This window comes from Bos javanicus, chromosome 29 (genome assembly GCF_032452875.1).
Source record: "Bos javanicus breed banteng chromosome 29, ARS-OSU_banteng_1.0, whole genome shotgun sequence".
Lineage (NCBI taxonomy): Eukaryota > Metazoa > Chordata > Mammalia > Artiodactyla > Bovidae > Bos > Bos javanicus.
The window spans coordinates 44,721,666-44,747,414 of record NC_083896.1 but is presented as its reverse complement, the minus strand read 5'-3'; the positions used below and the strand labels follow the sequence as shown (position 1 = coordinate 44,747,414).

General features: G+C 58.0%; 3 protein-coding genes across 4 annotated transcripts; 1 reads left to right on the top strand and 2 right to left on the bottom strand.

Moving 5' to 3' along the window:
* Window positions 1–7,511: 7,511 nt before the first annotated feature.
* On the bottom strand, window positions 7,512–12,435 carry TMEM151A (transmembrane protein 151A). The gene is made up of 2 exons (XM_061407040.1): window positions 12,183–12,435; window positions 7,512–9,951 (listed from the first exon to the last, which is right to left on the bottom strand). The coding sequence occupies exons 1-2, from the start codon at window positions 12,255–12,257 to the stop codon at window positions 8,620–8,622; spliced, it is 1,407 nt and encodes a 468-aa protein (XP_061263024.1). The 5' UTR covers window positions 12,258–12,435; the 3' UTR covers window positions 7,512–8,619.
* Window positions 12,436–14,691: 2,256 nt separating this feature from the next.
* Window positions 14,692–18,834, top strand: YIF1A (Yip1 interacting factor homolog A, membrane trafficking protein). Its single transcript, XM_061407041.1, has 8 exons — window positions 14,692–14,974; window positions 15,653–15,864; window positions 16,028–16,132; window positions 16,269–16,347; window positions 17,620–17,677; window positions 17,846–18,001; window positions 18,446–18,539; window positions 18,633–18,834. The coding sequence occupies exons 1-8, from the start codon at window positions 14,944–14,946 to the stop codon at window positions 18,777–18,779; spliced, it is 882 nt and encodes a 293-aa protein (XP_061263025.1). The 5' UTR covers window positions 14,692–14,943; the 3' UTR covers window positions 18,780–18,834.
* Window positions 18,835–19,173: 339 nt separating this feature from the next.
* CNIH2 (cornichon family AMPA receptor auxiliary protein 2) lies at window positions 19,174–25,713 on the bottom strand. Of its 2 annotated transcripts, none has more exons than XM_061407043.1 (6): window positions 25,573–25,713; window positions 21,068–21,136; window positions 20,586–20,633; window positions 20,238–20,350; window positions 19,994–20,137; window positions 19,174–19,809 (listed from the first exon to the last, which is right to left on the bottom strand). In XM_061407043.1, the coding sequence occupies exons 1-6, from the start codon at window positions 25,696–25,698 to the stop codon at window positions 19,782–19,784; spliced, it is 528 nt and encodes a 175-aa protein (XP_061263027.1). In that variant the 5' UTR covers window positions 25,699–25,713; the 3' UTR covers window positions 19,174–19,781. The 2 variants fall into 2 exon arrangements, with proteins under 2 accessions (XP_061263027.1, XP_061263029.1); XM_061407045.1 differs by lacking the exon at window positions 25,573–25,713 and adding an exon at window positions 24,890–25,046.
* Between the last annotated feature and the right edge of the window lie 36 nt (window positions 25,714–25,749).

Genomic DNA, 25,749 nt, shown 5'->3' with positions numbered 1-25,749 from the left:
TAGGAACTCTGGAGGGCCAGAGCGCAGTGAGTGTGATCGAAGAAGGAAGATGACGGTCACGGAAACTGCAGCAGCCTGCCACCTGGGGGAGGTTCTGGGGGTCCAGTTGTCCTGAGTCTGGACCCACAGAGGAGGCACACACCCTCATGGGTTGTTCTGGATCAGGAAGGCAGCCTACACTTCCCTGGGTGCCCTTCTCTGGGCTGTTAGCCAAGGAAGATAAAGCTCCACTTCCGGGGAGGCTGGGCGACACAAAGCTCCTTTGGCAGCTCTGGGCCACAGGATGACGTGAAATGGGCCACCAGCCCATCCTCGGGACCTTGTGACCTCAGTCACCCTGGAAGTGTTGGTAGCAGCTGAAGGATCATTCACTTAACACATATTCACCGGACATGAATTATGTGCCAGGCGCTGTGCTGGCTGCTGGCGTGTGTGATTGTGTGTGTGTGTGTGTAATATGGAGTGCCTATTTATAATGAATAAAAACAGTATGAATGATGATGACACCTAAATTTATTGAGGATTTATTATGTCGCAAGCCCTTTTCTAAGCATGGCGGCATACTATGTTTTTCTTTTTTTAGTATCGTGGTGATTTTGTTTGTTTATTTATTGAAGTATAGTTGATTTGCAGTGTTGTGTTGGTGTTTTTATTGTTGCTGTTTTAGTCACTAAGTCATGTCCAATTCTTTTGTGACCCCGTGGACTGTAGCCTGACAAGCTCCTCTGTCCACGGGATTTCCCAGGCGACAATACTCGAGTGGGTTATCATTTCTTTCTCCAGGGGTGCTTCCCTACCCAGGGATTGAACCCATATCTCCTGCACTCAAAGGCAGATTCTTACCACTGAACCACCAGGGAAGCCGGTGTTGGTGGCATATTATCTTATTTAATTGTGGTGATAAGCCTTGGAAGTCAGCAGATTCTATTATTATCTACTGTTCTGCAGCTGAGAGAGAATAAGTAACTTCTTGAGGGCCACTGGGGTCGTAGTGGTGAAATTAGAGCTCTGTCACAGGTCTACACCTGTGACCATCTGCCTTCCATAACTTTAGTTCTAATAGAAGAAACAAACCATAACCTCATGCATACATAAATAAAAATAATTGCCACCTCTGCTGAGCAGCAGAAAGGAAATGCAGAGGGAGCTGAGGTAGGAGAGTGGGTGTGTTCAGACAGCTGTTGGGGGTCAGGGGGAGAGCTGGGGAGAGGACTCCAGGAGCTAGAAGGGCGGGTGTCAGGTGCTGAGACCTAGAGGTGGGAAGGAGCCTGGCTTGTTGTAGGGTCAGGCACAGGCCTCGATGGCTGGGGGACTAGGGGTCTGAGGGCCAGAGCAGGAGTCTGGGTTTTCCTTGAAGCACTGGTGTATATATATATATATAAAATATGAAAGTCTAAAATTATCTTTTTTTAATTTAAATAAATAAAATTTGTTCATTTATTTATTTTTGCATGACACATGGGATCTTAGTTCCCTGTCCAAGGATCAAACCCGTGCCCCTCGCGTTGGAAATGCAGTCTTCATTACCAGGACCGCCAGGGAAGTCCTAGCCCTGGTATATTTTGAGTATGGTGGAGATGTGATTGGGTTTACATATCAAGGTGATTCTGCATGGGCTGGAGGACATGCGAGGAAGGGGAGGCCTATCGGAGTCCAAGACTGACGCTGGAGGAGGATGCCCTGGGGGGACCTGGAGCAGAGTGGTGGCTGGGAGAGGCCTGAGGGCTGTTTAGAGAGGTGTTGTAGGCAGGATCCTGGATGTAGATTTCATGTCGGGGTGAGGGAGGTGTTCATGGATCAAATGCTATTAATACAACTTCTGGATCTTCAAAATACTTCAGTTGGAGGGGGTAGAAGTGGGGGGGGGGTTCAGTTCAGTTCAGTTCAGTTCAGTTGCTCAGTAGTGTCTGACTCTTTGTGACTCTATGAACTGCAGCACACCAGGCCTCCCTGTCCATCACCAACTCCTGGAGTCCACCCAAACCCATGTCCATCGAGTTGGTGATGCCATCCAACCATCTCATCCTCTGTCGTCCCCTTCTCCTCCTGCCCTCAATCCCTCCCAGCATCAGGGTCTTTTCAAATGAGTCAGTTCTTCACATCAGGTGGCCAAAGTATTGGAGTTTCAGCTTTAGCATCATTCCTTCCAATGAACACCCAGGACTGATCTCCTTTAGGATGGACGGGTTGGATCTCCTTGCAATCCAAGGGACTCTCAAGAGTCTTCTCCAACACTACAGTTCAAAAGCATCAATTCTTTGGCGCTCAGCTTTCTTTATAGTGCAACTCTCACATCCACACAAGACCACTGGGAAAACCATAGCCTTGACTAGACAGACCTTTGTTGGCAAAGTAATGTCTCTGCTTTTTAATATGCTGTCTAGGTTGGTCATAACCTTCCTTCCAAGGGGTAAGTGTCTTTCAATTTCATGGCTGTAATCACCATCTGCAGTGATTTTGGAGCCCAGAAAAATAAAGTCAGCCACTGTTTCCACTGTTTCCCCATCTATTTGCCATGAAGTGATGGGACCGGATGCCATGATCTTACTTTTCTGAAATGGGGGGACATGTGGGTGAAATAACAGTGATGGTTGTGATGCTGGGCGCTGGAGACAAAGGACTCTGTTGCACCAATCTCTCTACTTTTGTGGTGCTTGAAATTTTACATAATTAATGTGAAGTTAAAAAGAAAAAACAAGAAAAAGATTGCTATACAAGTGTCAAGTTTAAGCAAGAGTGCTGACTCTATTTCCTGAGATGGAAAAGATAGAGAGGAGCAGGGCTGGAGGGGGTGAAGATCAGACATCCTCTTTCTTTTTTTTAATATTTATTTTTTTAAAGTTTATTTGGCTGTGCTGGGTCTTAGCTGTGGCACACAGGACCTTTGTTGCAATTAGTTGCCCAACCAGGGATCGAACCTGGGCCCCCTGCATTGGGAGCACAGAGTCTTAGCCACTGGACCACCAGGGAAGTCCCTCAGGCACCCTCTGTGTGGCACTGCTGTCTCTCTCTCTCTCCATCATAGAACAGAGAGACAAAGGCTTCTGGGATTTAGGGACAAAGCTCTGGTCCCCTTCCTCTGCCATTATTCTCCTTTTGAGAATGGTTTAGAATGGAGCATTCCTGGTTCACTGTTGGCTCTCACAAAGTCCAAACACATGAACAAAACACACCAGACCAGTAGAGGGGAGCTTTCCAGTGACTCTCCAGTAGGAGGTGGACGTGGGGATTTCCCTGGGGTCCAGGGGTTAAGACTCTGAGCTTTCACTGCAAGGGGGCACAGGTTCGATCCCTAGTTGGAGAATTAAGATCTTTCATGGTGTGACCAAAAGCTAGAAAGAAAGAAAGAAAGAGATGGACCTGGGTTCAGAGCCTGTATCAGTTATCCACTGCAGGTAACAAACCACTCCAGAACGTAGTGGCTTGAAACAAGGATTCCTTATTTCTCACCAGTCTGTAGGTCAACAGTGTGCGCTGGGATCAGCTCACTGGTTCATCTGCTAGTCCCACCTGGAGGACATTCTTGGGGCTACAGTCCTCTGTAGCTCCACTGGGGCTGACCTGTCTGAAACGGCCTCACTCCTGTATCTGGAAGCTGATGCTGGCCCTTGGCGGGGGTGTGTGACCTGGCGGGGGTGTGTGACCGCTCACCTCTTAGGAGGTCAGGCTGGGCAGCTTCACTGCATGGTGGTCTCCGGGCTCCAGGAAAGTGTAGGTGGAAGCTGCAAGCCCTCTAGCAGCCCGGCCTCCAAAGTGGCACAGCCCGACTTCTGCCACAATCTATTGGTCAAGGCAAGTCATAGGCCAGCCCAGATCTAAAGAGCAAGGAAATAGATCTCACCTCTCAATGGGAGACACTGCAGAGTTTGCATCCGTATTTAATCTACTGTAGGCCAGAGGGTCCCAATAAATGACCAAAACATGTCATTCTGCCCCTAGTAGGCCCACATCTCATATACCACCACCTTCTCCCTGAAACAAGCATTATATAACGGTTGGAGTTCAGGAATTCCCTGGCAGTCCAGGGGTTAGGACTCTATGCTTTCACTGCTGGGGGCCTTGGGTTCACTCTCTGGTCAACACCACAAGCTTCGAGGTGTGGCAAAAAAAAAAAAAAAACTGTTGGTGCTCATTTTGCAGACCAGTCTATAGACATTGATTGGTTAGGAATGGTGTTTGGCTCATTGGCTGATTCCATTTTGTAAAAAATTTATTTATTTGGTCTTAGTTGCAGCCCATGGGATCTTGGATCTTTATCGCGGCATGTGGGATCTAGCTCCCTGACCAGGGGTTGTACCTGTGCCCCCTGCATTGGAAGCACAGTGTCTTAGCAACCTGAGCACCAGGAAAGTCCCCCGATTGCATTTTTGAAGACGGCTGCGATTATATCTCCCACCTCACATGCTAACCTTACAATGTGATGGTGACGAGCCTCCACGGAGAGGTGAGGGTCTTACGTTCCTTCCCCTTGAAACTGGGTGGGCCTTTGAAATAGGTTTAACCGATAGAAAGGGGCAGAAGTGATATACTTGACTTCGAAGGCGAGATGGCAAAGAGCAATACAGCCTTCACCAAATTCTCCTGGTGAATTTGTCCTTGGACCCTAGCCACCAAGCTATAAGGAAGCCCAAGTTTGGAGATGCCCTGTTTGGGTGTTCCAGCCAACAGCCCTAGTTGCCTAAGCCGTCGGCCAGCATCAACTGCCAGACACGTGAGTGAACGTTCTTTCAGATGATTCCACTCCTGGCTTTTGATTCTTTCAGCAGAGGCCCTAGATGTCATGGAATAAAGATAAGCCATTCTCATTGTGCCGTGTCTGAATGTGTGACCCACAGACATCAGGAGAGACAGTAATGATTATTGATTTTTTAAAATAATTTTATGTATTTATTCATTTTTGGCTGTGCTGGGTCTTCCTTGCCGCGCTGGCTTTTCTCTAGCTGTAGTGAGCAGGGGCTACTCTCCTTTTTCGTGTGCAGGCTTCTCTTGTTGCACAGCGCAGGCTTGGGCGGGCTTCAACAGCTGTAGCACATGGGCTCAGGAGCTGCAGCTCCTGGGCTCTAGAGCACAGGCTCAATAGTTGTGGCACATGGGCTTGGTTGCTCCATGGCATGTGGGATCTTCTCAGACCAGGGATCGAACCCACGTCTCCTGCATTGGCAGATGGATTCTTTACCGCTGAGCCACCAGGGAAGACTGATTATTGATGTTTTAAGCCACTAAATTTTAGTGTAATCTGTGTTGCAGCAGTAGATCGACAATAATGTAAGCTGCTGATGATAGAGACAAGAAAAAGCAGTGGCTTAAACAAACTAACAGTTTACTTCTCTTTTTCACTGAGAGGGTCTGGAAGTAGGCAACTCAGGGATGATATGGACATACCTATGATGTCATCAGAAGCCCAGGGTCTTTTTTTGTTTGGTTGGTTTTTTTGGCCACACCATGCAGCACGCAGGATCCTAGTTCCCCAGCCAGGGAAGCTTGGAATCCTAACCACTGGACAACCAGATAATTATTGTCTTCCCAGGGTCTTTTATCTTGCTGTTCTATTAGCCTCAGCACATGGCTACAATTCTCAAGGTCACCTCCTGATCCAAAGTAGCTACTGGAGTTCCAACGATCACATCTGCCTTCCAGGCTGAAGGCAGGATGAAGCAGAGAGGACAGAACTAGCCTTCACCAATATTGTTTCCATTTTGAGGAACATTTTTAGAAATTCCTTCCAAGACCTTCTCCTTATATCTCATACCCTAAAATTAAGTCACACAGCCATACCATATGTGCAAGGGAGGCTGGAAATGTTGCCTTTTAGCTGAGCTCATCGCCATCTAAAGTAAAACTGGGGTTCTGGTGTTGAGGAGGGGAGGAGAATGGATAGTGACTGGTGGGCTGGTGGTTGGTGGCTGATGTGTTAGAGCAGGACAATGGAAGAGGGGTCTTCCCATGTGGGGGGAGCTGGAGCTACACGTTGGCTCCCAACCTGCTGCAGCCTCCTTGAATGTTTGGGGACCACGGAATTTTCCATCTAAGTTGCTTCTGAATAAAGGATGGACTTCAATCCCTGCGAGGCAGTGGGCTGACGTATGAGAAAAGCTCTGGTCTCTAACTTCACCCTCCCTAGGTGAACAGCAGGCAGCTGGACTTTTGCTAAAAATCTAATGTGCAGCACTGAGCTTATCACTTCCTGCTCGACCACCTTCCATGGCTGCCCCAGTTTACCGGCAAATTCTTGGCATTGATGTTGAAGGCCTCAGCCACCTCTTCCACAGCTCTGCTTTGACCCCTACTTCATGCCTGGTACCTAAGCCTTTGTGTGGGTAGCTCCCACTGTCCAGAACACCCTCCACCCATCTCTGCCTGGGAGAATCCCACCCACCTTTAGCACTCTCATGGTGCCTTTGCATGGACTAGAAAAGACTGTCCTTTATCCGGGCTTCCCAGGTGGCTCAGTGATAAAGAATCCACCTGCCAGTCCAGGAGATACAGGAGACATGGGTTTGATCCCTGGGTGGAGAAGATTCCCCTGGAGGAGGAAATGGCAACCCACTCCAGTATTCTTGCCTGGGAAATCCTGTGGACAGAAGAGCCTGGTGGACTACAGTCCAAGGGGTTGCCAAAGAGTCAGACGTGACTGACTGAGCGTGCACATACACCCTTTATCCAGGTGGATGCAGCTCCCAGGGCTTGAGGAGTGGTGCACAGGTAGGATTCCAAGCACACATGCCCCTTGCCCAGCAAACATCCTGCATAGCTGTACAGGGAGATGTCACTTTAAGGACCTCCCTAGGGAGGGAGGGAGGTCCTTCCTTTACCCGCTCTGTCCTCCGACCCTACGCCCTGATCCGGGGCTGGCTGGTTCCAGCTTTGCGTCCTCTGACCTGCTCAGTGCCCATTCCCCCAGACCCATGACACCAACAGCCGTTAGGAGAACTGAGTTTGTGCCACAGGCCATACCTCTCTCTTCCCACTCTGGAGACCAGTCACCCCTCCCTTGGGCTTCCCAGTGGCACTAGTGGTAAAGAAGCTGCCTGCCAGTGCAGGAGACATAAGAGATGCCGATTCAATCCCTGAGTCGGGCAGATCCCCTGGAGGAGGGTATAGCAACCCACTGCAGTATTCTTGCCTGGAGAATCCCATGGACAGAGGAGCCTGGTGGGCTATAGTCCATGGGGTCACAAAGAGTCGGACACGACTGAGCAACTAAGCACAGCACCCCTCCCTTAGTCTTCAGCACACCCAGCAGCAGAACGGACACCCCTGCTGGGCTGGAAGAGGGGCCACTTGGATAGTCCCTTGGAAATGACCCAGATGCCAGTAGATTGGAGTCAGCTACTCAGACCAACTCAAACCCGAATCTCAGAGGCCCCAGCCCGGGTGGGGAGCTCACCCTCTCCTGGGGGTGCTGCAGCCACCACCACCCCTGGCACACCACCCCCCCCAGATCCTGCCAGGCCCACGTGTTTGTCGTGGTGGCCTCGAACCCACCACCCAGAAATGCACGAGAGAAGACCTTCCATTTCTTACTTTTTATTTTATCTGCATCTTCTCTGCCTTCTCCCTCCCCCACCGGCTCCTGAGAGGGGGTGGAAGCCCCAGTTGGAAGGGAAGGGACTACTCTCGCCTCCCTGGGGGAGGGACGGTGTCCCCTGGGCCAGGCCCCAGTGATGGAGGAAGCAGGGGCCTCCCTGGCAGAGCAAGGGCATCGTCCAAGAGGCTGTGGCTGGGGCTGAGGCCCCTCGGATGCCCTGCGGCCCCGAGCCCCGTGGGTCATCAGGAAGGTGAAGAGCAGAGAAATCAGGGGGCGATGAGAGGTGTGTGCGTGGTTGAGAGGTGGACACGGACGTCAGGGGCCAGGAGCAGAGACTAGGGAAGGTGGACTCGAGGTGGGGCCCTGAGAAGGAACCCCGGGTTATAGGGGCGACTGGGTGCGGGGGAAGGGTGTGCGAGGGAAAACAGGGGTGGGTGAGTGGGACAGGGTTGTGCTCCAAGAACCAGGCTCCCGGTAGAGGGGCCACGCTGCAGGCTCAGGGGCTGGCCCTGAGCAGAGGCCTGGCGGGGGAAAGGACGGGGACCCTGGGAGGGGAGTGGGGCTGAGGCCGTGGTGCTGCCATAGCCAACTCTCCAGGTTCGTGGATGCCAGCCCAGCTGGGCGTGGCCCCAAACCACCAATTTGTGCTTCTGGGTTGCTTGAGGGCCCCTAACGTGGCCTCCACTGAGCTGGGAAGGGTCCACAGGCAGCCAGCCCTCTGTGGCAGGCATCTGCTGTCCCCAGGACTCCTCCCCCAGCCCAGGTTTTCTGGAAACTTCCTTTCCTGCTCAGCCTGGGAGGCCCCCTGAGCTAGATCACCTGCCATCGCAGGGGGTGGGACATGGTGGTGGTGGTGGCGGTGGAGGGGAGCCATGCTGGGACGGTTCCTAGACTCAACTGCAGGGGTGTCCCTTCGTCCCCCAGATGACCAGGGGTCACGGCACGGTTAGTCTGTCTAAGGGCTCCACCCCCACCCCCACCCCTCGTGTGCTGGTCTGTTTTCCCTCCTGTTTTGGACAGCAATCACTCAGGCATGGAAGCCCCTGGGGTGGGATGGTGGGGAGAGGGCCAGTCTGGGGGCCACGTGGGTCTCAGAGAGCACCCTGGCCGTCCCCCTGGCAGCCGCTGTCACCGTGGACGATGAGCACCGGGAAGTAAAGGGCGTCCTCATAGCACGGTGGGCTTTCCAGGGGCTCTGTGTCCTCCCCGCGGCGCCCCAGCGGCCCCCCGCTCAGGCTTCGGAAGACCCCCGGCGTGGCCCGACCCCCGGCTCCCAGCGAGAGGCGGCTGCGGCTGAAAGGCAGGCGGGGCCCGCTGGGCCGGGCGGGCGGCAGCGAGTTGCTGCTGACGGAGCGGCGGCAGCGCTGGCAGCCCCGGAAGTAGGCGCCCGAGCCGGCGCCCATGACCACGGCCTCCGAGTAGCTGGGCACCAGCTGCCGGTTGGAGCAGATGTGCCACTCGAGCTCGGTGAAGTCCACCGTGGCCACTCGGGAGAGCGGGGGCCCGCTGGGCACGGCGCCGGGCGGGGGCGAGCTGGCGCCGAAGAGCTTCTCCACCTGGTAGTGGACGTGGGCCGTGCCATAGGCCGCCACCACGCGCAGCGGCCAGGACAGCGTGGCCGCCGACACCAGCCAGAAGACCCAGGCGCGCGCGTACCAGGGCGGGCTGCGCGGGTCGGCGAACACCATGAGGGACTCTCGGAAGTCCACGTCCTTCAGGTGCATGCCCTCGCGGGCCTCCAGGTAGTCGTCCAGGCCCTCGTTGGCGCTGAAGAAGCGGGCCCGCTGGGTGAGGTACGAGGCCTCGGCCTCGGCGCTGCCGAAGCTGAAGCACTTGGTGAAGCGCAGCCGCGTGGCCGCGTGGTCGGCCAGGCCCACGAGCTCCTTGGAGACGTCGCGGACGCCGTGCGCCGAGTAGTCGAACTCGCCCCGCGCCGTGCGGCTGTCGGCCCTCTCGTGGTAGACCTGCGTGGTGGTGTAGGCGTCGCCGTTGCGGTAGCGGGTGATCTGGCGGGTGCGCCGCACGTAGTGGTAGCTGGTGGCCTTCCACCAGACGCAGGGCGGAGCCTGCTGCAGCCGGCGGATCAGGGCGAGCACCGTGCTGGCGTCGGTGCGCGGTGCCTGGCAGGACCGCACGTGACAGTGCCAGCACTCGGCCAGGTAGAGGAGGTAGAGGAGGGAGACGAAAGCCAGGGGGATGTACAGGTAGCCGTCGGAGCAGGGGCTGGCCGGGTAGGTGGGCGGCGGCCCCCCGCCTCCGCGGGCCAGGGCGGCCTCCGGCCCCAGGACCAGCCGGGGCACCGTGGCCAGACGGCACCAGGCCACCACGGCGCCGCAGGCGTGGATGAGCAGGGTGAGCAGCAGGCACTTCCAGTGCGACTCGCGGCACAGAGAGCTTCCCAGGGACTGCTTCAGGGGCCGCTGCTGCAGAAGGGGCAGAGAGAGGGGAGGCCCGGGTCAGCCCCGTGAAGGGGGTGGGGCTTGCTCCCCACTTTCCAGAGGAGGAAACTGAGGCTCTGGGGGATGGAGGAGCTCGCTCCTGGCCTCACCCCTCTAGCCAACTCACAGCAGAGCCGCAGGGCTCCAACTATGTGCCCTGAGCCTGGCCTCCACCGTGCCCTGTCACCTTTCAGTCCAGCCCATGCAGGAGAAAACAGATTCATCTCTGCCACAAGAGGGAAGGGTACCCCAGCCCCCCAACGACTGGCTGTTGAGAAAACTGCCTTCTGGTCTTGACTTCGCTCCCGATTTGCTGTGTGATTGCAGCCATATCCCTGCCCTCTCTGGGCACTGATTCCTGGACCTGGGGGTGTGGGAAGCCAGGGTGGCAGGGGGTCCTAAGGGTCAAGAGCCTAGGGGTGGCCTTAGGTGCCCGGGATTGGGTGCTGGCTCCACCACTGACTGTATGACTTGGCTAGTCCCCTCATCCTCTTTGGACCTCAGTTTCCTCATCTGTATTCTGGGGTTGTTTACAGTCAACTGGGGTTGTGACAAGTCAAGGAGATCCTATGTGTGAAGATCTTAGCATAGGGTCTGGCCAATGGAATAAATATTATTCCCATTACCCTGCAATCCCTCTGGTCCATTGGTCTAACTAGGGATGGCAGGAGACTTGGGAGAGGCTTTTAAGTAAATGAGAAAGAGGAAGAGAGAGAGGTGTGAGTCTGGAGGGAGGGGAGCAGATGGAGCACCGTCCTCCACTCCCCATCTGCGCTGAGGGAGGGGGCGGGACACAGCTGCGGGGCAGCAGGGACCACTCCCTGGCCCAGGGACTCAGGCACACCCCCCCGGCAGAGCTTCCAGCCTGGCCCCCACTTTATCCCCAGATGCTCAGGGAGAGAAAAGAGGGAGGAGAGAAGGGGTGAAAAGGGGAAGAAGGAAGAGACAGTCTGGAGGAAACAGCATAGGTGGGGTTAAGGGGCCACCGTGTCTGCCACAGTCCCACCAGGCCCCGAGAGACCCAAGAGGAGAGGAACTGTCCCCAGCCCACCACAGGTGCCACCCCCCACAACCCGCAGGGGCAGTCAGGTGCACATACCCTCATCCACCCCCAGGATTCACCCCACCCCACCCCAAGTTCATCGAAGAATCCACCCACCAGGAATGTGATCACTGCCTGTTTATCTGACACACACCAGCCCCTCACCAGTGCCCAGGGTACAACCCCCTTCCCCACGGTGACATGGTGCCAAGGTGCGTGTGCACTTGCCTCCCCCCCCTCCCCGGGCCCACCCACCACAGGACACACAGAGGCACATACATGTTACACACTCACTGAAACCCAGGGACACACCTTACCTATCACAGTGCACATCCCCCATCCCTACCCCTACTGCAACCTGACACCCACACCCTACAGACCCACCCACATCAGGGCTGCGCTCACACGCACTCACTCATTAGCACTTCACCCAAGCCCCGGGGCCCCCAGTCCCTCACCTGACTGTAGGGCACATATGTCCCATTCAAGGTGTGGGGAGCACCCACTGACATCCACACACCCACAAGCATCCTACATTCACCCAAACACACACATAGATCCACTCACCACCTATCACTCGGACACCCCACACTGGGCCCCACACCCCTGCAGATCCTCCTTAGGACTGAGGAGGGGCCATTCTGAGGGTCCCAACCAGCAGGATGGGCCCTGGGTTCTAACCTCTGGGAGAGGGAGAAGGGGTACCCAGAGGCCACCTCCCTTCCTCTCCCCTCTTCCCTCTGCTCCCCGCCACCCCCCCCCCCAACCCAGTCCCTGCTACTGCTGCTGCATTGCAGGCTCCGCCCGGGCACCTCATGAACAGCTGGGCCGGGCCGGGGGCCTGACCCGGGGGCTCTAGGGAAGAGGGGCAGCGCTGCAGAATGGGGACGCGCAGGGGCCCGGTGCTGACGTCACAGGAGGGCGAGGCTGGACGAGGGGGCGTCGGGGGTGGGAGTTGTTCCCCATATCCCTTCCCAGCCGCCCCACCCCGACCCTCACGCGGGCCCCTAGGCCCCGAGACCCCTCGCAGGATACAGGTTACCCCAATGACGTCATTGACCATAGGGGCTCCGGACTTCCCTCCGCAGCCCCCGCTTTGGGGGTCGCCCCGGCTCTTGTCGCCCTCTCCCCTCTGCAGCCCCAGCTCCGGCCCCCCATCACCCGGAGCCGGTACCTCCTCCCGCAGCGGCTCGCCGTCCGGAATGATCTCGGGCACGTCCCCGCTGTCGCCACCGCCGTCCTCAGGCATGGTGTCCTGGCTGCTTGGGCGGCCCCCGCCCGGGCCCGGGGCATGATAGGGGGGAGCGCGGAGGGCTGCGGCGTGGCCCCGGAGGGCGTCCGCTCGGCTCAGCGGCCGCGGAGGGAGTGCGCGAAGCTCGAGCGCGGCGGCGGCAGCAGTGGCGGCGGCGTTGGCGGCCGCGGTGCCCGGCGCCCCGCCCTCCGCTGACCCCGCCCCCACGGCACCCGCGGCGCCGCCGGCAGCGCCTGGCACCGCGGGCACTGCCCCCGCCCCCGAGAAGCCCAGGCTGGGCGGACGGACGCCTGGGTTCCCCTCCTGCCGCACTCGCGCTTGCGACCTTGGACGAGTCCTTGCTTTCTGGAGCCTGAATTACCCCCGCTGTAAATAGAATCTCGAGGGTGGGTAGGTGGGTGCCCGCGGGGTCCTATCTCTGAGGAGTAGGCCCAGGTCTAAGTCCACCCAGATCCCATCTCTGAAGCCTCGCTTGTGGCGGTGGTACAAGGGGCAGTTACAGACCTGAATGCTGTGGTGAGCCTCATTAGCTGGACAGAGGCGCTGGGCTCTACTTGAAGTAGGCAAGCAGGAGGCCAGGACACCCTAGGCTTTGTGACCTTGAGTTGGCACCCTCCACCCCAACCTCAGTTTTCCCACCTGTGAAATGGGCACAGGAAGGTGTTGGATTCAAGGCACATTCATCATGTGGAACAGGGGCGTGGGATTTGTCCTGCACGAGAGGACCCCCCTCCCAGGTACTGGTGGCCCCAGTGCCGCTCCCTGACCCTCGGGGGCCTCAGATCTTCACATCTGACCCTGAGTCAGAGCCTAGGCCCCAAGGTAGATAGTCAGTGGGTAGGACATAGGGAGCTGCAATGCTGGGTGAATTTTGTTTTGTGATTTTTTTTTTTTTCCAAACAGTAATTCAAAGATCATTCTGTTCAACACCCCTACACATTTAAAGATGAAGTTAGTAACTGAAGTGGTAGAGAGGAAAGGACTGAATCAGAATTTCATCCATTTATTTTTTTATTTATTGGGTGCACATGTTTATTGGTGTCTTCTATATGCAAGTACTGTGAAGTATTCATAAGCATTGTGAAGACAAGTGTAGAAGTGGAGAATGACATAGGTCCTATTCTCATGGAATTTACATCCAGGGCAAACTACTGCAGCCAGAGGGAGCCTGGAGCCTGGCCTCCAGCATCCATTCCAAGCCAGGTCAGGACTCTTCACTTTGTCTCTCTGAGAGGCACACGTCGAACTGACTCTTAAAGGATAATTAGGTTTGGGGCATGTGGGTGTGAAGGTAAGGACACCCCAGGTGGAGGGGACTTCTGGGCAAAGGCACTGTGATTGGACCACATGGATTGAGTTTGGAGAGCAGGAAGGCCACCTGGTGTAACTGGACACTGGGCAGCTAACTAGAGGCAGGTCAAAGAGGCCCTGATCTTGCTTTGGAGAAGTAGTGGCCGGAAGTCTGTGAGAAGGGAGACCCCTGAAGACTGTCTTCAGGAAAGGTGGGAATGAGAGAAAGGAGTCCCTGAGGTCACGAGTGAAACTTGGGGGGTCTCACTTCGAGATGACTGCAGGGGTGAGAATGACTCAGGAGTTTCAACTGCAGCTTCTGGAGACGAACCAGCACACCTCCACTGACATCTTCTGGACCACGGGAGAGTCGATGGGACGAGCCTAGTGTAGGATCCTATTCCAACTATTACCCACCCAATTTCTGAGACTTCAGACCCGGACCTCGGTTTTCAATAGGTGCAAAGGGTGTGTGTGTGTATGTGTGTGTTTGTGTGTGTGGAGAACCCAGGCCTGTGTAATCGGTGTGTGTGTCTGTGTGGTGTGTGTGTTTCTACCCCGTGTGTGTATATGTGCATGTGTGTGTGTAGAACCCGGGCCCTCCCAGCACCAGGCCCCTGGGGTCTGCAGGATGGCAGCAGTGGCGGTAGGGAATTTCAGCACCAGACGACGGACAGCACCCGCGCGGAAAGGACGGGTGGGAGGCGGGAGGAGGAGTCAGAATCCCGGAGCTCGCTAGGCCCTGAGGTCACTGCTCAGCCCCAGTTCCTACCAACAGCGCCTCCCCGTGCACCCCTCACCTCCACCTCTCCTGGACTCGGAGCCAGTACTGGGAGTAGAATGGAGGACGCGGAAGGAAAGCTAACACTGAGAAGGAGAGGCAAAAGCCCGAGGGACAGGGCTTGATCACAGTTCCACCGTCCCAGTCCCTCGCGAGTGAAACTTCCTTCCCGGACTCCACCCTCCGCCTGCTGTAGTCGTGGCAGGCCGAGCGTCAACTGCCCCATTGCGCAGGCGCGGAAATAATTATAACTCTAGCCCATCTATTGGCTGCTCCGCCGCGAACTAACAAACCCACTATCCAATCCGAGAGAGGTTCTACTAGCTCCGCCTATCCCTCCTCCCGGAAGTTGATTACTGCCGAATCCGCTTCGGCGAGGGCGCGCCAGCAGCCAATTGGGAGAGGAGAGAGGCGAGCCAGCGCTGCGGAGGAGCCAATGGCAGGCGGCAGAGGATGACGCCGCCGACATGGCTGCTGTCGTCGGACAGTTCGGGGACGTGTCGGGCTTCTCGGTAACCTCGATCGGTGCCCAGGGAACGGAGCAGCTGCCTCGCTAGTATTCGTACCACGAGGCGACTCAGCGGGCCCTCGGAGAGAGCGAGCATCGGGGCCATGGCTTATCACTCGGGCTACGGAGCCCACGGTGCGTGGGGCGCGGGGCGGGCGGGGCGCGGGCCGATCCGCCCGAGGACGGTCGGCGGCGCGGCCCGCTCACCCTGAGGGAGAGGGGCAGCCGTGACTGCTGCCCAGGGCGGCGGATGTCATTCGGATTCCTGCCCCGTGAGGCTCGGCCACGCGTCCCGGACTTCGCCCTCTCTGCCCAAACCCGAGATCAGATCGGGCGATGATAGTACTGCTGGGATCTCCCGTGCCCGACTCGGGCGTGAATGGGGTCTGCCTCCCAAACTTCCCTTCTCGGCCATGACCCTGGTAGGGTTCCTCACCAGTGCCTAGGGCCTCCGCGTTACCCAGCCGTCTCCTTTCCCACCCTTGTTCAGTGCGGGTATGTGCTACCAGTTGTCTTCACCTAGCAAATTCAGTCTCCAAGATTCAGTTCAGAGATCAGTTCCTTTGAGGAGGCCCCCGGGAACCTCCAGGCGGGCAACCACTTCCAGGAGCTGCCTCAGTTCTTTACCCACATTTAGCACCTCCGGAAAAGAATCCCTCCTCGTAGTTCTTTCTGGATTAGTTACTCCTCATCCAGCTAGTGTCCCTCACTGATTGCTTGGTGCTCCCAAGACCCATACAGGGCTGTCCAGCCTGGGGAAGGGGCGGTGGTTTGGGCTTATGCTTGGTGTTCCTGTCACCTGCAAACCCACAGGCTCCAAGCACAGGGCCCGGGCAGCTCCGGATCCCCCTCCCCTCTTCGATGACACAAGCGGTGGTTACTCCAGCCAGCCAGGGGGCTACCCAGCCCCAGGAGCCGACGTGGCCTTCAATGTCAACCACTTGCTTGGGGACCCTATGGCCAACATGGCTATGGCCTATGGCAGCTCCATCGCATCCCATGGGAAGGACATGATGAACAAGGAGGTGTGGCCCACCCCCAGGGCAAGGGTGGCAGGATTTCTGGCCAGGGCTGGGGCATCACGGGATCCCACCTAATCTGCACAGCGGCCCTCAGGGAAGAGCAGACAGAGGAGCACCCTGAGGTTCTGGGTGCAGCTCGTCCACAGCTTCCTCTCTCCCCTCTTAGCTGCACCGTTTTGTGTCCGTGAACAAACTCAAGTATTTTTTCGCTGTGGACACAGCCTATGTGGCCAAGAAGCTAGGGCTGCTGGTCTTCCCCTACACACACCAGGTGAGCTGCCTAACAGAGGAGCTGGTGGGCCCCCTTGCCTCCTGCCTCCTGCCCCAGAGCCTGGCCCCCAGATCTCAGCCCCCTCCTTTGCTCTCTTGTCTGCTTTTCCTCACCTGGCCGCTGCTGCCACCTCCAGAACTGGGAAGTGCAGTACAGTCGTGATGTGCCTCTGCCCCCACGGCAAGACCTCAACGCCCCCGATCTCTATATCCCCAGTGAGTCTTTGATCTGGGCTGTGGGATGGGGGGGGGGGGGACTTGTGCCTTGAGGCACCAGTGAGGAGAGACAGGCTCATGTGTTGGTTCAGCATCTGCTCTTGGTGATCTTGTGTGTGGCTTTTGTGGTGTCCCTAGACGCCAGGTAGACAGAATGGGGTGACCAGCCACTTCCTGGGTGCGCTCCCAGGATACTCCCCTTTGCGACCTCCCTGCCACCTGACTTGGACCATGTCCCTCCCCAGCCTGGAGCCCAAGGTTTAGACCTGGCTCTGCAACTTCCAGCTGTGGGACCTCAGGGGGCTCCTTTCATGCTCCTGAAGAAGCTGGAATAAAAACAGTTCCTACCACAGAGAACTGTGGTGGGCATTCAGTGAGGGGATGTGTGTGCTTAGCCAGCACTTGGCACATAGGAAGCAGGCAGTAAATATAAGCTGTTATCACTGTGCTACTGGTCCTCCTCCAAGGCCTGCTCCAGCATCCCCTCCTCTGAGGACGTGGGTACTCCCTCTGGGTTCCCACAACCACCTGTCTGCGTGGCATGGGTCAGGACGCACATACTGCGCTGTGGCTGGCAGACTCCGCCTCTGACTCCTCTCTGTCCCAGGCCCTGCACAAGGCATGGCCCCTGGTGGACATGCTGGAGGAGGGGATTATGCCCGGGTCAGCTCCCAGAAGGGCAGCCAGACAGCCCAGGTGCCCTGAGAGAGCCACAGTTCCTCTTCCCCGCTTCATTCCATTTCCCTCTCAGAGGCACTGCCATTCCCGTTTTACACACTGAAGCCAAGACTTGGAGAGGTTTGAGCATCTTTGAGAACACACAGCTCACAGGTGGTAGAACTAGTTTCTTGACTCCAGACACTATGCCCTCTTGTGGGTACATCAGTTTTAGGGCTATCAGGGAGCATAAGACAGGACTGATGAGTTGAAATTGCTGTGAAAAGGCAGCTGCCATCTGAGCTTTTGTGAAAATAGCAGAGGTGACTTTGGCACGCGAGGTAGTTTCTGAGACACAGCAGGAAGCTTTGGTGAGTTTCCTAGTATAGGAGAGGGCTTGGTGGTCCTGAGAGAAGGACATTTACACAACAGGAGGGCTCAGCAGGAAAAGGCCTCCCAAGCAGGGCACTGGGTGTCTGAGGGTAGAGGTGAAGCATGTGGGGCTATTCAGCGAAGGAAGTATGGGGGTGTCAGTGGCTCTGAATACCTAGGGATGGGGTGTGGGGGCTCTGATTGAGGAAACCAGGCTGATGGCATCTCTCTGGCTCTTGGCAGCAATGGCCTTCATCACCTATGTGCTGCTGGCTGGGATGGCACTGGGCATTCAGAAAAGGTCAGTGCCAACCCGTCCCGATTCCCACCACTTCCCCACTCCTGACTCCTCTCCCCACCTCCCTGGGGGATCTGTGCCAACTCCCAAGTCCGTCCATGCCCCTAGTCTCACCCCTGCCTCAGGACGGCTGGTTTGGGACTCCCTTCACCCCACCCCACATGGCCACAGGTTCTCCCCGGAGGTGCTGGGCCTGTGTGCAAGCACAGCGCTGGTGTGGGTTGTGATGGAAGTGCTAGCCCTGCTCCTGGGCATCTACCTGGCCACCGTGCGCAGCGACCTGAGTACCTTCCACCTGCTGGCCTACAGCGGCTACAAATATGTGGGGTGAGCACCTGTGGGCCGAGCGGGAGGCTGCCTGCTGCCCGGGGTTCCTGGCCTGCCCAGTGGTAGCCTCGAACTGTGACTCTGGACCCCCTCTGCCCACCCAGCTCTTCTTTGTTAGAGGGAGTGCCTGTTCTCAGCAGCCTCCTCAGGAGCCGGTAGTGTTGCTCAGGAGGTCAGGAATGTGCTAGAGTCACCCGGGACCTCAGGGGAGAAGGGTGAGCTGGGGTGGTGAAGGGGGTCTTGGATCCAGGTCCGAGGACCGAGTCCTGGCCTTCCCAATTCATTCTGAGTCTAGGTCCCTGGCAGGGGGTGGGGTGCAGATTGTGGGTAAAGGGCCCCAGTGATGGTAGCTGGGGTCTAGGCTGGGCTCTGGGGCAGTCTCAGGCCTGGACCCTCAGGGGCCTCCAGTCTTTTCTTCCTCCCTCCTGCCCCCGCCCCCTGTAGGATGATCCTCAGTGTCCTCACGGGCCTGCTCTTCGGCAGCAATGGCTACTACGTGGCGCTGGCCTGGACTTCGTCCGCACTCATGTACTTCATTGTGAGTCCGGGGCTGGCTCCTCTTTGCCTGGGGTCGGAGCTGCAGACAGGCCTCCTCCTCCCGGCCCAGCTTCAGCTCTCTCCTTTCTTCCAGGTGCGCTCTTTGCGAACAGCAGCCCTGGGACCTGACAGCATGGGGGGCCCGGCCCCCCGACAACGTCTCCAGCTCTACCTGACACTGGGAGCTGCAGCCTTTCAGCCCCTTATCATATACTGGCTGACTTTCCATCTGGTCCGGTGACCCCCATCCCTGCTGGCACTGATTTTTCCATACATTGAAGATTCGATTTCCTTGATTCTGTTTGACCCTTGTTTCTGGGGCTTGTGAGGGTGATTTGCTAACACTTCTCGGTCTTTGCATTGGCCAGGGGACAGGGACCACCACTTTTCTCCAAGGAGGTCTTCCTGGAGTTGGTGGCCTTGATACTGCCTTGGAAGGCAGATGGAAGTGTTTCAACAGAAATAGTTGTTTATATGTGGCTGGGAAAGTGAAGTGGAAGCAGGCAGCTGCTAAGGAGACCTCGAAAGCCTCCGATCCATCTGAGGCGGTCCTAGAGGGGTCTGTAGGCTAGTGGGGTGCTTCCCCCTTTCCCCCCATCTCCTCTCTAAGCCTTTTAGGAGCAGAATGGGGCCCATGTGTTTGCAGTAGTTTATTCATATTTTGTCACAAATGGCCGGGGAGGGGGTGCCGTACTCCTCCAGGCAACATAGAAAATAGGTCCAAGAGACTGGGTAGGCTGGGGTTGGGGCAAGTGGGGACAGGAAGGGGTCTGGAGAGACAGCCTGGGGGAGGGGAGAGGGCAGACTAGGGGTGGGGCTGCCCCCCTGCTGAGCCTGCTCATTCCTGGTGTGGGTACCCCCCCACCTGCAGGGGGAGCCTCAAGGTGGGGGATGGAGGGGGCGGCCCAGAACTTCCAGGGTCAAGCCCTGCCCCTTGGCAGGGCCTAAATTCCCCCTGAAGCGGACAAGGCCGAAGGTCCCACCCCTTCCAGGACTGACTGCCATGCCCACAGGCTGGCAGAGGAGCTCCTGCCCCTGTTGAGAGATCTGCCCAGCCCTAGTCCAAGGGGAGGGGGCTCTGAAGGCGGGAAGTCCCCGCAGCAGCAGTTTGGGGGTGGAGAGGAGGCTGGGGGCACCAGTGCCCCTCCCTCCCCAGGGCTGAGGCCTCTGCGGCCCAGGGGCAGGGCTGGGGGTGCACAGGCGTCCGGTCCGTTCTGGGCTCACTCCCTGGCCGGCTTCCCCCTTAGAAACTCACCAACGTATAAACCATACTGTGGGAAGACACGGCAGTGAGCCAAGTCACAAGCGCACCCGGCTACCGGCCACCCACCCTGTTGCACCCCAGTTATCAAGGGCGAAGGGCAGGAACTTGGGGCCCAACCATCCCTGGGATTGAAGGGATGGTGCCTGGTACATCCCTTCCCTGACTTCTGACTGCAGCGGGCAGGGCCTCACCTGTACAGGTAATAGAAGAAGGAGAGCAGGTAGAAGGCGAGTTTGCACCAGGACTCCTTCTGGCAGTAGTTGAGAATGTCAGCATTCATGATGGAGACAGCGTCATACATGACCTCAGAGCCATCTGCAGGGCGGTGGAAGTACCTGGGCGGGGAGAGGGGTCTGAGTGTCCACCGTCAAGGCTCCCACCCACATCCTGCCGGATCCCCCATCTCACCCTCCCAAAGGTGGCGGCTGCCCTCACCTCCAGAGGTGGTAGAAGAGGAGGGGGATGTTGAGGCCTAGGGTCACCCACTCAGCTGCACACAGAAACATCAGACAGAAGAGGCCGTGGATGGAGTATTCTGGGACCACCAGCTGGGGAGTGAGGGTGACAGGTCAGCGGCCAGGTGCTAGGACAGATCCAAGCTTCAAGGGCCCTTGGGAAGTGCCCACCCACCATGACCTCTGGGATTAAAAGGGCTTCTAGCCTCCCACTCCCTCCCACGTGGCAGAGCAGATCAAACAGACCACAGAGGAGGAAAGCCCGGCTCTGGGTCACAGTGGGGCTGCGCTGGACTAGGAGCCTTCCTCCCCTATCCCTGACACTGACCTTCCTCAGTAGGCAGCAAATGCGTTCGATATTTTTTAAACGCTCGCGCTGTCGGGGAGGAAAAGACAGCAACAGTGAACGTGAAGGAGCGGGCACTGGATGCGCCCCGCCGCACTCCCACGCCCCCTACTCCTTGCACGTGGCCACCAGGGGGCGCCAGAGCAGGCTCTGCGGCGTTTTCGGCGGCGCGGCAGGGATGCAGCCGCGCGGTCCCCATAGCGACCGTCACCATGGAGGGATCTTCACCCGCGTCTCCACGGCAACGGCCCAGAGCCCGGCAACGGCTGCCCCGCCAGGAGGAACCCGAGCCCTGAGCCCGCGCCAGGTGTTTGCTGGGGGCGGGGACAGACAAGAGGAAGGGGCACGGCCACCGCCCCCCACACACACACCCCCGTCTTCCCGTCTCCCCGCCGCCCTCCACCCGCGACATATGGAAAGACAGACGGACGGACACACCTCGGCGCAGCACATGTATCACTTACTGCCCGCGCTGGGTTGCCCTGGTCGATGGGGTTCTTGAAGTCAGTCCGCAGCTCGTCAAAGGCTATGATCTGGGGGAGGGGCGTGTGCCCGTCAGGGTTGGGGCAACAGCTTATGGCCCTCCCACCCATTCGTCTCTGGTGTGAGATTCACACATGGATGGGGATCGACCCAGATGAAGCTTGCTGCAAAGGTAGAGAAACTGAGGCCCAGAGAGGGGTGGGGCCTGGCCCAAGGTCACACAACAGTTTGGGATGGAATTCTAGTATGCTGATGCCCACTTCAGAACATGTCTACTACACCTCCATCCAAAACATCCCAAGAGATAGTGTCTTGTCTGCAGGCCCTGTGCTGAACACTGGGCCCCAGAAGCCTGGGACACAGTCCCTGTCTGGGAGGAACCCCAGGCTTAGAAGGACAACTGGGAACCGCATTCCAGGGTGATCAGGGCTGCGGAGTACAGAACCTGGGGTAGGTGCCTGATCCAGCATGGGGTGGGGATGGGGAGTTCAGGCTGGACTCGGAGCAGGTGTTTGTCTGGTGAACAAATGGGGGGAAGGGCAGTGGGAACAGCAGGTACAGTGGCAGAGGGTTGGAAGAACAAGGAACATTCAGGAAGCTGTAGGTTCTATGGGGCTAGAGTGAAAGTGTAAGGTGAGAGGGAATGGTGAACAATGGGCTGGAGTGGTCAGCAGCGTCAGACGTGGGGGCCTTGTAAGGCAGGGCCAGATATTTGAACACAAACGTATGAGGGAGCCATTGAGGGGTAGAAAGCAGCAGAGTGAGGGCTGTCAGGTAGATGTTCTAGGGTTGAACGAGCAGGAAGTACATATTGGCTAACAGTCCCCACCAAGACATACACGATGCTTCCTTTATACCAACAGGCTTTATGTTTAATGCTTGCAACAGCTTGATGATGTAGGAGCTGTATTACCACTTTCATTTTGCAGATGAGGAAACTGAGATAGATTAAATGACTTGTCCAAGGCCACATAGCTAGTTAGTGGCAAGCCAGGATTCTAAACCACTTGGATTCCAGAGTTAAAATTGTAAACACTTTACTACACTCAAGCCAGACCAGTCAGGGGACTTTTGGATGTTTGGGGTGCAGACTGGGTGCTGGGGGCGGGTAGGCGAGGCATGGCGATCTGAGTGAAGAGAGGGCAGTGGGGATGCAGAGGTGTGGATGGGCTCCAGAGCTATTTAGAAGCCAGACTCCGGAGGGCTTGAATGGCAGTGAAGTAGAGGCAAAGGGGCCCAAGGAGACTTTGGATGTTGGGGCATCTGGTGGTGGGCACTGTCTTCATTGGGATGGGAACTCTTGAGGGAGCAGGTGTTTCAGAGGATGACGAGATGGACCTGAGGGGAGCTGGCCTGGGAGGAAGGCTGGCAGAGGAGCCTTCTGGGGTCCCCTCCCCTCAGCACCAGCTCCGGGATGAGGCAGCGGGCCCACCACCCCCAAGCATCCCAGACCCCATAAGGCTCGAAGCGAGAGAACACGGGCTTCCTGGAGGGAGCTGGGGCCATCTGGAACTGCTCCCCCAATTCCCCCCCCAACTCTGGGCAGCCGCCTGCCTGTTAGGCACAGCAATGGGGTCCAGCAGGGAGCGGAAGGGTGCCGTCTGTCTGCCCCAGAGCTGGCACCACCAGCAGGCGGCGGGTGTCGCGCCTCCCACCCCCCAGGCTGCCTGGCGCTGACTCAGCCCCCTGGAACAAACAACCCCCCATGGTGACAGCAGACACGCGTCACTCACCACCAGGGTTGCCTAGCGACCAGTGGGGCCTGGGCTCAGGGTCTGTGGTGGGATCTGGGGTCCTGCCCTGGAAGGTTCTAGTTCTTACCAATTTGGATTGAGAACCACACCTCTTCTCCCCACCCGCACACCCCTTGGCAAGCCTTGCCCTGGACTTACATACACTTGGCCTCATGTACAACAAGCCTACTTTACCAATGAGGAAATGGACGCAGGACAAGAGACTTGCTATGATTGCCCAGCTAAACAGCTGAGCGAACACAATGCCTGACATGTAGTATGTACTCAATAAATATTTTCTGAGAATGCCTGGGCTCTTTTTTCCAGCCTGGGAGCCCCACAGGGGCAAAGCCTGAGTCTTATTCATCCTAGTCTTCCCCAGAACTGCCCAGAGCCTGGTTCTCAGAAGCCTGGACACAGGCGTGCTGAATGGAGGACTGCTCTGAGGACCCCCGGAGCACAGGGACCCCGAGGCCTCTGGGTGGGGAAAGGCCCAGAAAGGGGCTTTTTGAATTCCAGGAGCCTTTCTTCCAGGAGCTGGTTAGCTCTGTGTGCCCAGACTGTGACTCTCAATTCCTTCCAGTCCTCAGGACTCCAGCCACCACCCCGCAGGATAGTCCAAGGCCCTGGCATGAGACAAAAGGCTCAGGGAGATCAAGAAGGACCCAGGGGAGATGCAGGAAGAGAAAGACAGAGAAGCGGGCAGAGGAAAGAAAAAGCAACCGAGAGGCCCACAGAAAGAGGCAAAGTCAGGGGAGAGAGGCCGCAGAGGGGGTGTGTGTCTGAAGGTGCCTATGGGGCTCACTCCTCACACAGGAGGGGCGCAGTCAGAGTCCATGGAATCCTGGTGTAAAAGAGACAGGTGGCAGGGGGCAGCAGGGGATGATGAGGGAGAGACGGGTCAAGAGCCAGGGAGGATCATGGAGCAGGCAGGCAGCAGGTCCCAGGAAAAGAAAGGAGTGATGAAGTGGGGAGACCCAGAGAGAAGCTGGTAAGGCACTGGGAAGGAAGAGGATGGAAGGGGGACTAGAGAGAGGGCTGGCAGGGCACAAAGCGATGACCAGGGAGGTGTGCGCCGGACGTACAGGCGGAGGATGCGGAGCGGAGCAGGCCAGGGCCAAGATGCACAGGCTGTGCGGAGGGGATGGGGTGGTGGCCGAAACCTCAGGGGACAGAGGAGAAGAAAGGGCAGTAAAGAGAGGGGGGCAGGGGTCCCAAAAAAGAAGCTGGAGGCTGACTGACAGTTCTGCAGTGATGGAAGGGAGACAGGCAGGGGAGAAGGCCCCAGAGAGTGGGGGAGAGAGACCCTCTCTCAGGGAAGGCAATCAGCATAAGGGATGAGAAACGGACATTTCGAAGAACCCAGGTGTGAGGCAAGGCCGGAGCGAGAGACAGACCCAGAGAGACAGGAGACAAAGGGGAAAGTGGGGGCAGGAAGAGGAGGAAAGCTGGAAGTGCGGAGAAAACCTAGTGGGGGGAAGCCCAGACAGGAGGGGGCAGGGAAACCCAAGGTGAGCTGGTTAGATCTCTGGGGCTGCTTACAGCCAATCGATGCAGGGTCTCGGGTGGGGGTGGGGGCTTGGGGTGGGACGGGAAAGGGTTAATGGGCTCTGCGATCTGTGGGTCCTGTAAACAGATGCAGTTGCCATAGCAACCAGCTCCATCACTCTGGCTGGAAAAACCCACAAAGGGGGTGGGGAGATCAGACAGACAAACTGCCCGTTGGACAACGGGGGCGACTAAATGGTTGCGGGGGGGCGGGAAACAGGAGGAGGCAAAGTAGCAAGAATCCTAGAATTTCGCCTCACACCCCAAGGCTGCATGGGTCGGGGGAGGGGGGTCAGGGACCCACTGACATACCCACAGACAGGCGGGGGCGACGGAGAAAGGGGGGCCCCCGGAAAGGAAGCTGATGATGGGGGGTGTTCTTGGGGTGAACAGCAGCCGACTGATGGGCGATAGCGGAGAGAAGGCTCCAAGTTTCTCCGGGCCCTGAGACCATCCATCCGTCCCCCTCCCATTCCCTGCGCCCCTGCCCCCACCCCGCCCCCAGCCCCAGCCCGGCCTTACGTGCCAGATGACAAAGAAGATGAGGGAGGCGCACAGCACCAGGGTGAGCATGTAGCAGAACGCGGCGAAGGTGAACGCCATGGCCCCCGCGCCGGGCGGCGGCCCGGGGGGCGCCAGCGCGGGGCCCGGGCGCAAGGGGACGCCCCCCCGGCCCGCGCTTAGGGCCGGCCGGGCATGGCCCGCAGGGCTCGGGCGCGGGCTCGGGGGGCGCGGGCAGCGCGGCCTGGTTTGGGGCCGCGGGGCCGTGGGGCACGCGGAGCGCGGGCCGGTGGGCTCGGGGGGCGCGTCCGCTGCCGGCTGCCCGGGCCCCGATCGCTCATCCTGCGATCCCTCGCCCGCGGCTCCCTCGCTCGCCAGCCCGCGAAGCCGGCGGGGCGGAGCTGGGGGCGGGGCCGCCGTGCGAGCAGCCTCGGGCGGGCGGGGCCGGGTCTCCGTGCGCCCCTCCGCCAGCCCGGCCTGGGCGCCACCCCCGCCCCAACCTCAGGGACACGTAAGCATGGACGCACATGCTCGGCATACCCCCTTCTCCCCGCAACCACACAACTAACCCACCGCAGCCACACTCGGTCCGCTCAGACGGGCACACACACTGTTCTCACACCCCGCCAGGAGGCTGGGCTGAGGTCTGAAGTGCAAAGCACTTGTCACCGTCCTTCCACCGTCCGTGCGAGGGGCAGACGCACCTGGCTTGAACCCAGAACAAGCCAGGAGAGGGGGGCGAGCCAGGCGGCTTCAGGGGACGCAGGCCGGGAACAACGGGCCGAGCCCGCAGGCCCGCCGCCTGCTCCAGCTGCGGCCCAACTCCCCATCCCGAGCTGCCTGTGTGGGTTTCGGCGGCGGCTCCCCAGGTGCTCACTGAT

What these genes read in the sequence shown, in the direction of transcription:
- TMEM151A (XM_061407040.1), bottom strand. Translation starts at nt 12,257, where the DNA reads ATGCCTGAGGACGGCGGTGGCGACAGCGGGGACGTGCCCGAGATCATT. An exon ending in GCGAGCCGCTGCGGGAGGAG is followed by an intron (nt 9,952 to 12,182) that starts GTACCGGCTCCG and finishes CCCCTTCTGCAG; the next exon opens with CAGCGGCCCCTGAAGCAGTC.
- YIF1A (XM_061407041.1), top strand. Translation starts at nt 14,944, where the DNA reads ATGGCTTATCACTCGGGCTACGGAGCCCACG. An exon ending in AGGACATGATGAACAAGGAG is followed by an intron (nt 15,865 to 16,027) that starts GTGTGGCCCACC and finishes CTCCCCTCTTAG; the next exon opens with CTGCACCGTTTTGTGTCCGT. An exon ending in CCGCACTCATGTACTTCATT is followed by an intron (nt 18,540 to 18,632) that starts GTGAGTCCGGGG and finishes CCTTTCTTCCAG; the next exon opens with GTGCGCTCTTTGCGAACAGC.
- CNIH2 (XM_061407043.1), bottom strand. Translation starts at nt 25,698, where the DNA reads ATGGGGAGTTGGGCCGCAGCTGGAGCAGGCGGCGGGCCTGCGGGCTCG. An exon ending in CTCTTCTACCACCTCTGGAG is followed by an intron (nt 20,138 to 20,237) that starts GTGAGGGCAGCC and finishes CTCCCCGCCCAG; the next exon opens with GTACTTCCACCGCCCTGCAG. An exon ending in TTCTTCTATTACCTGTACAG is followed by an intron (nt 19,810 to 19,993) that starts GTGAGGCCCTGC and finishes GTCTTCCCACAG; the next exon opens with TATGGTTTATACGTTGGTGA.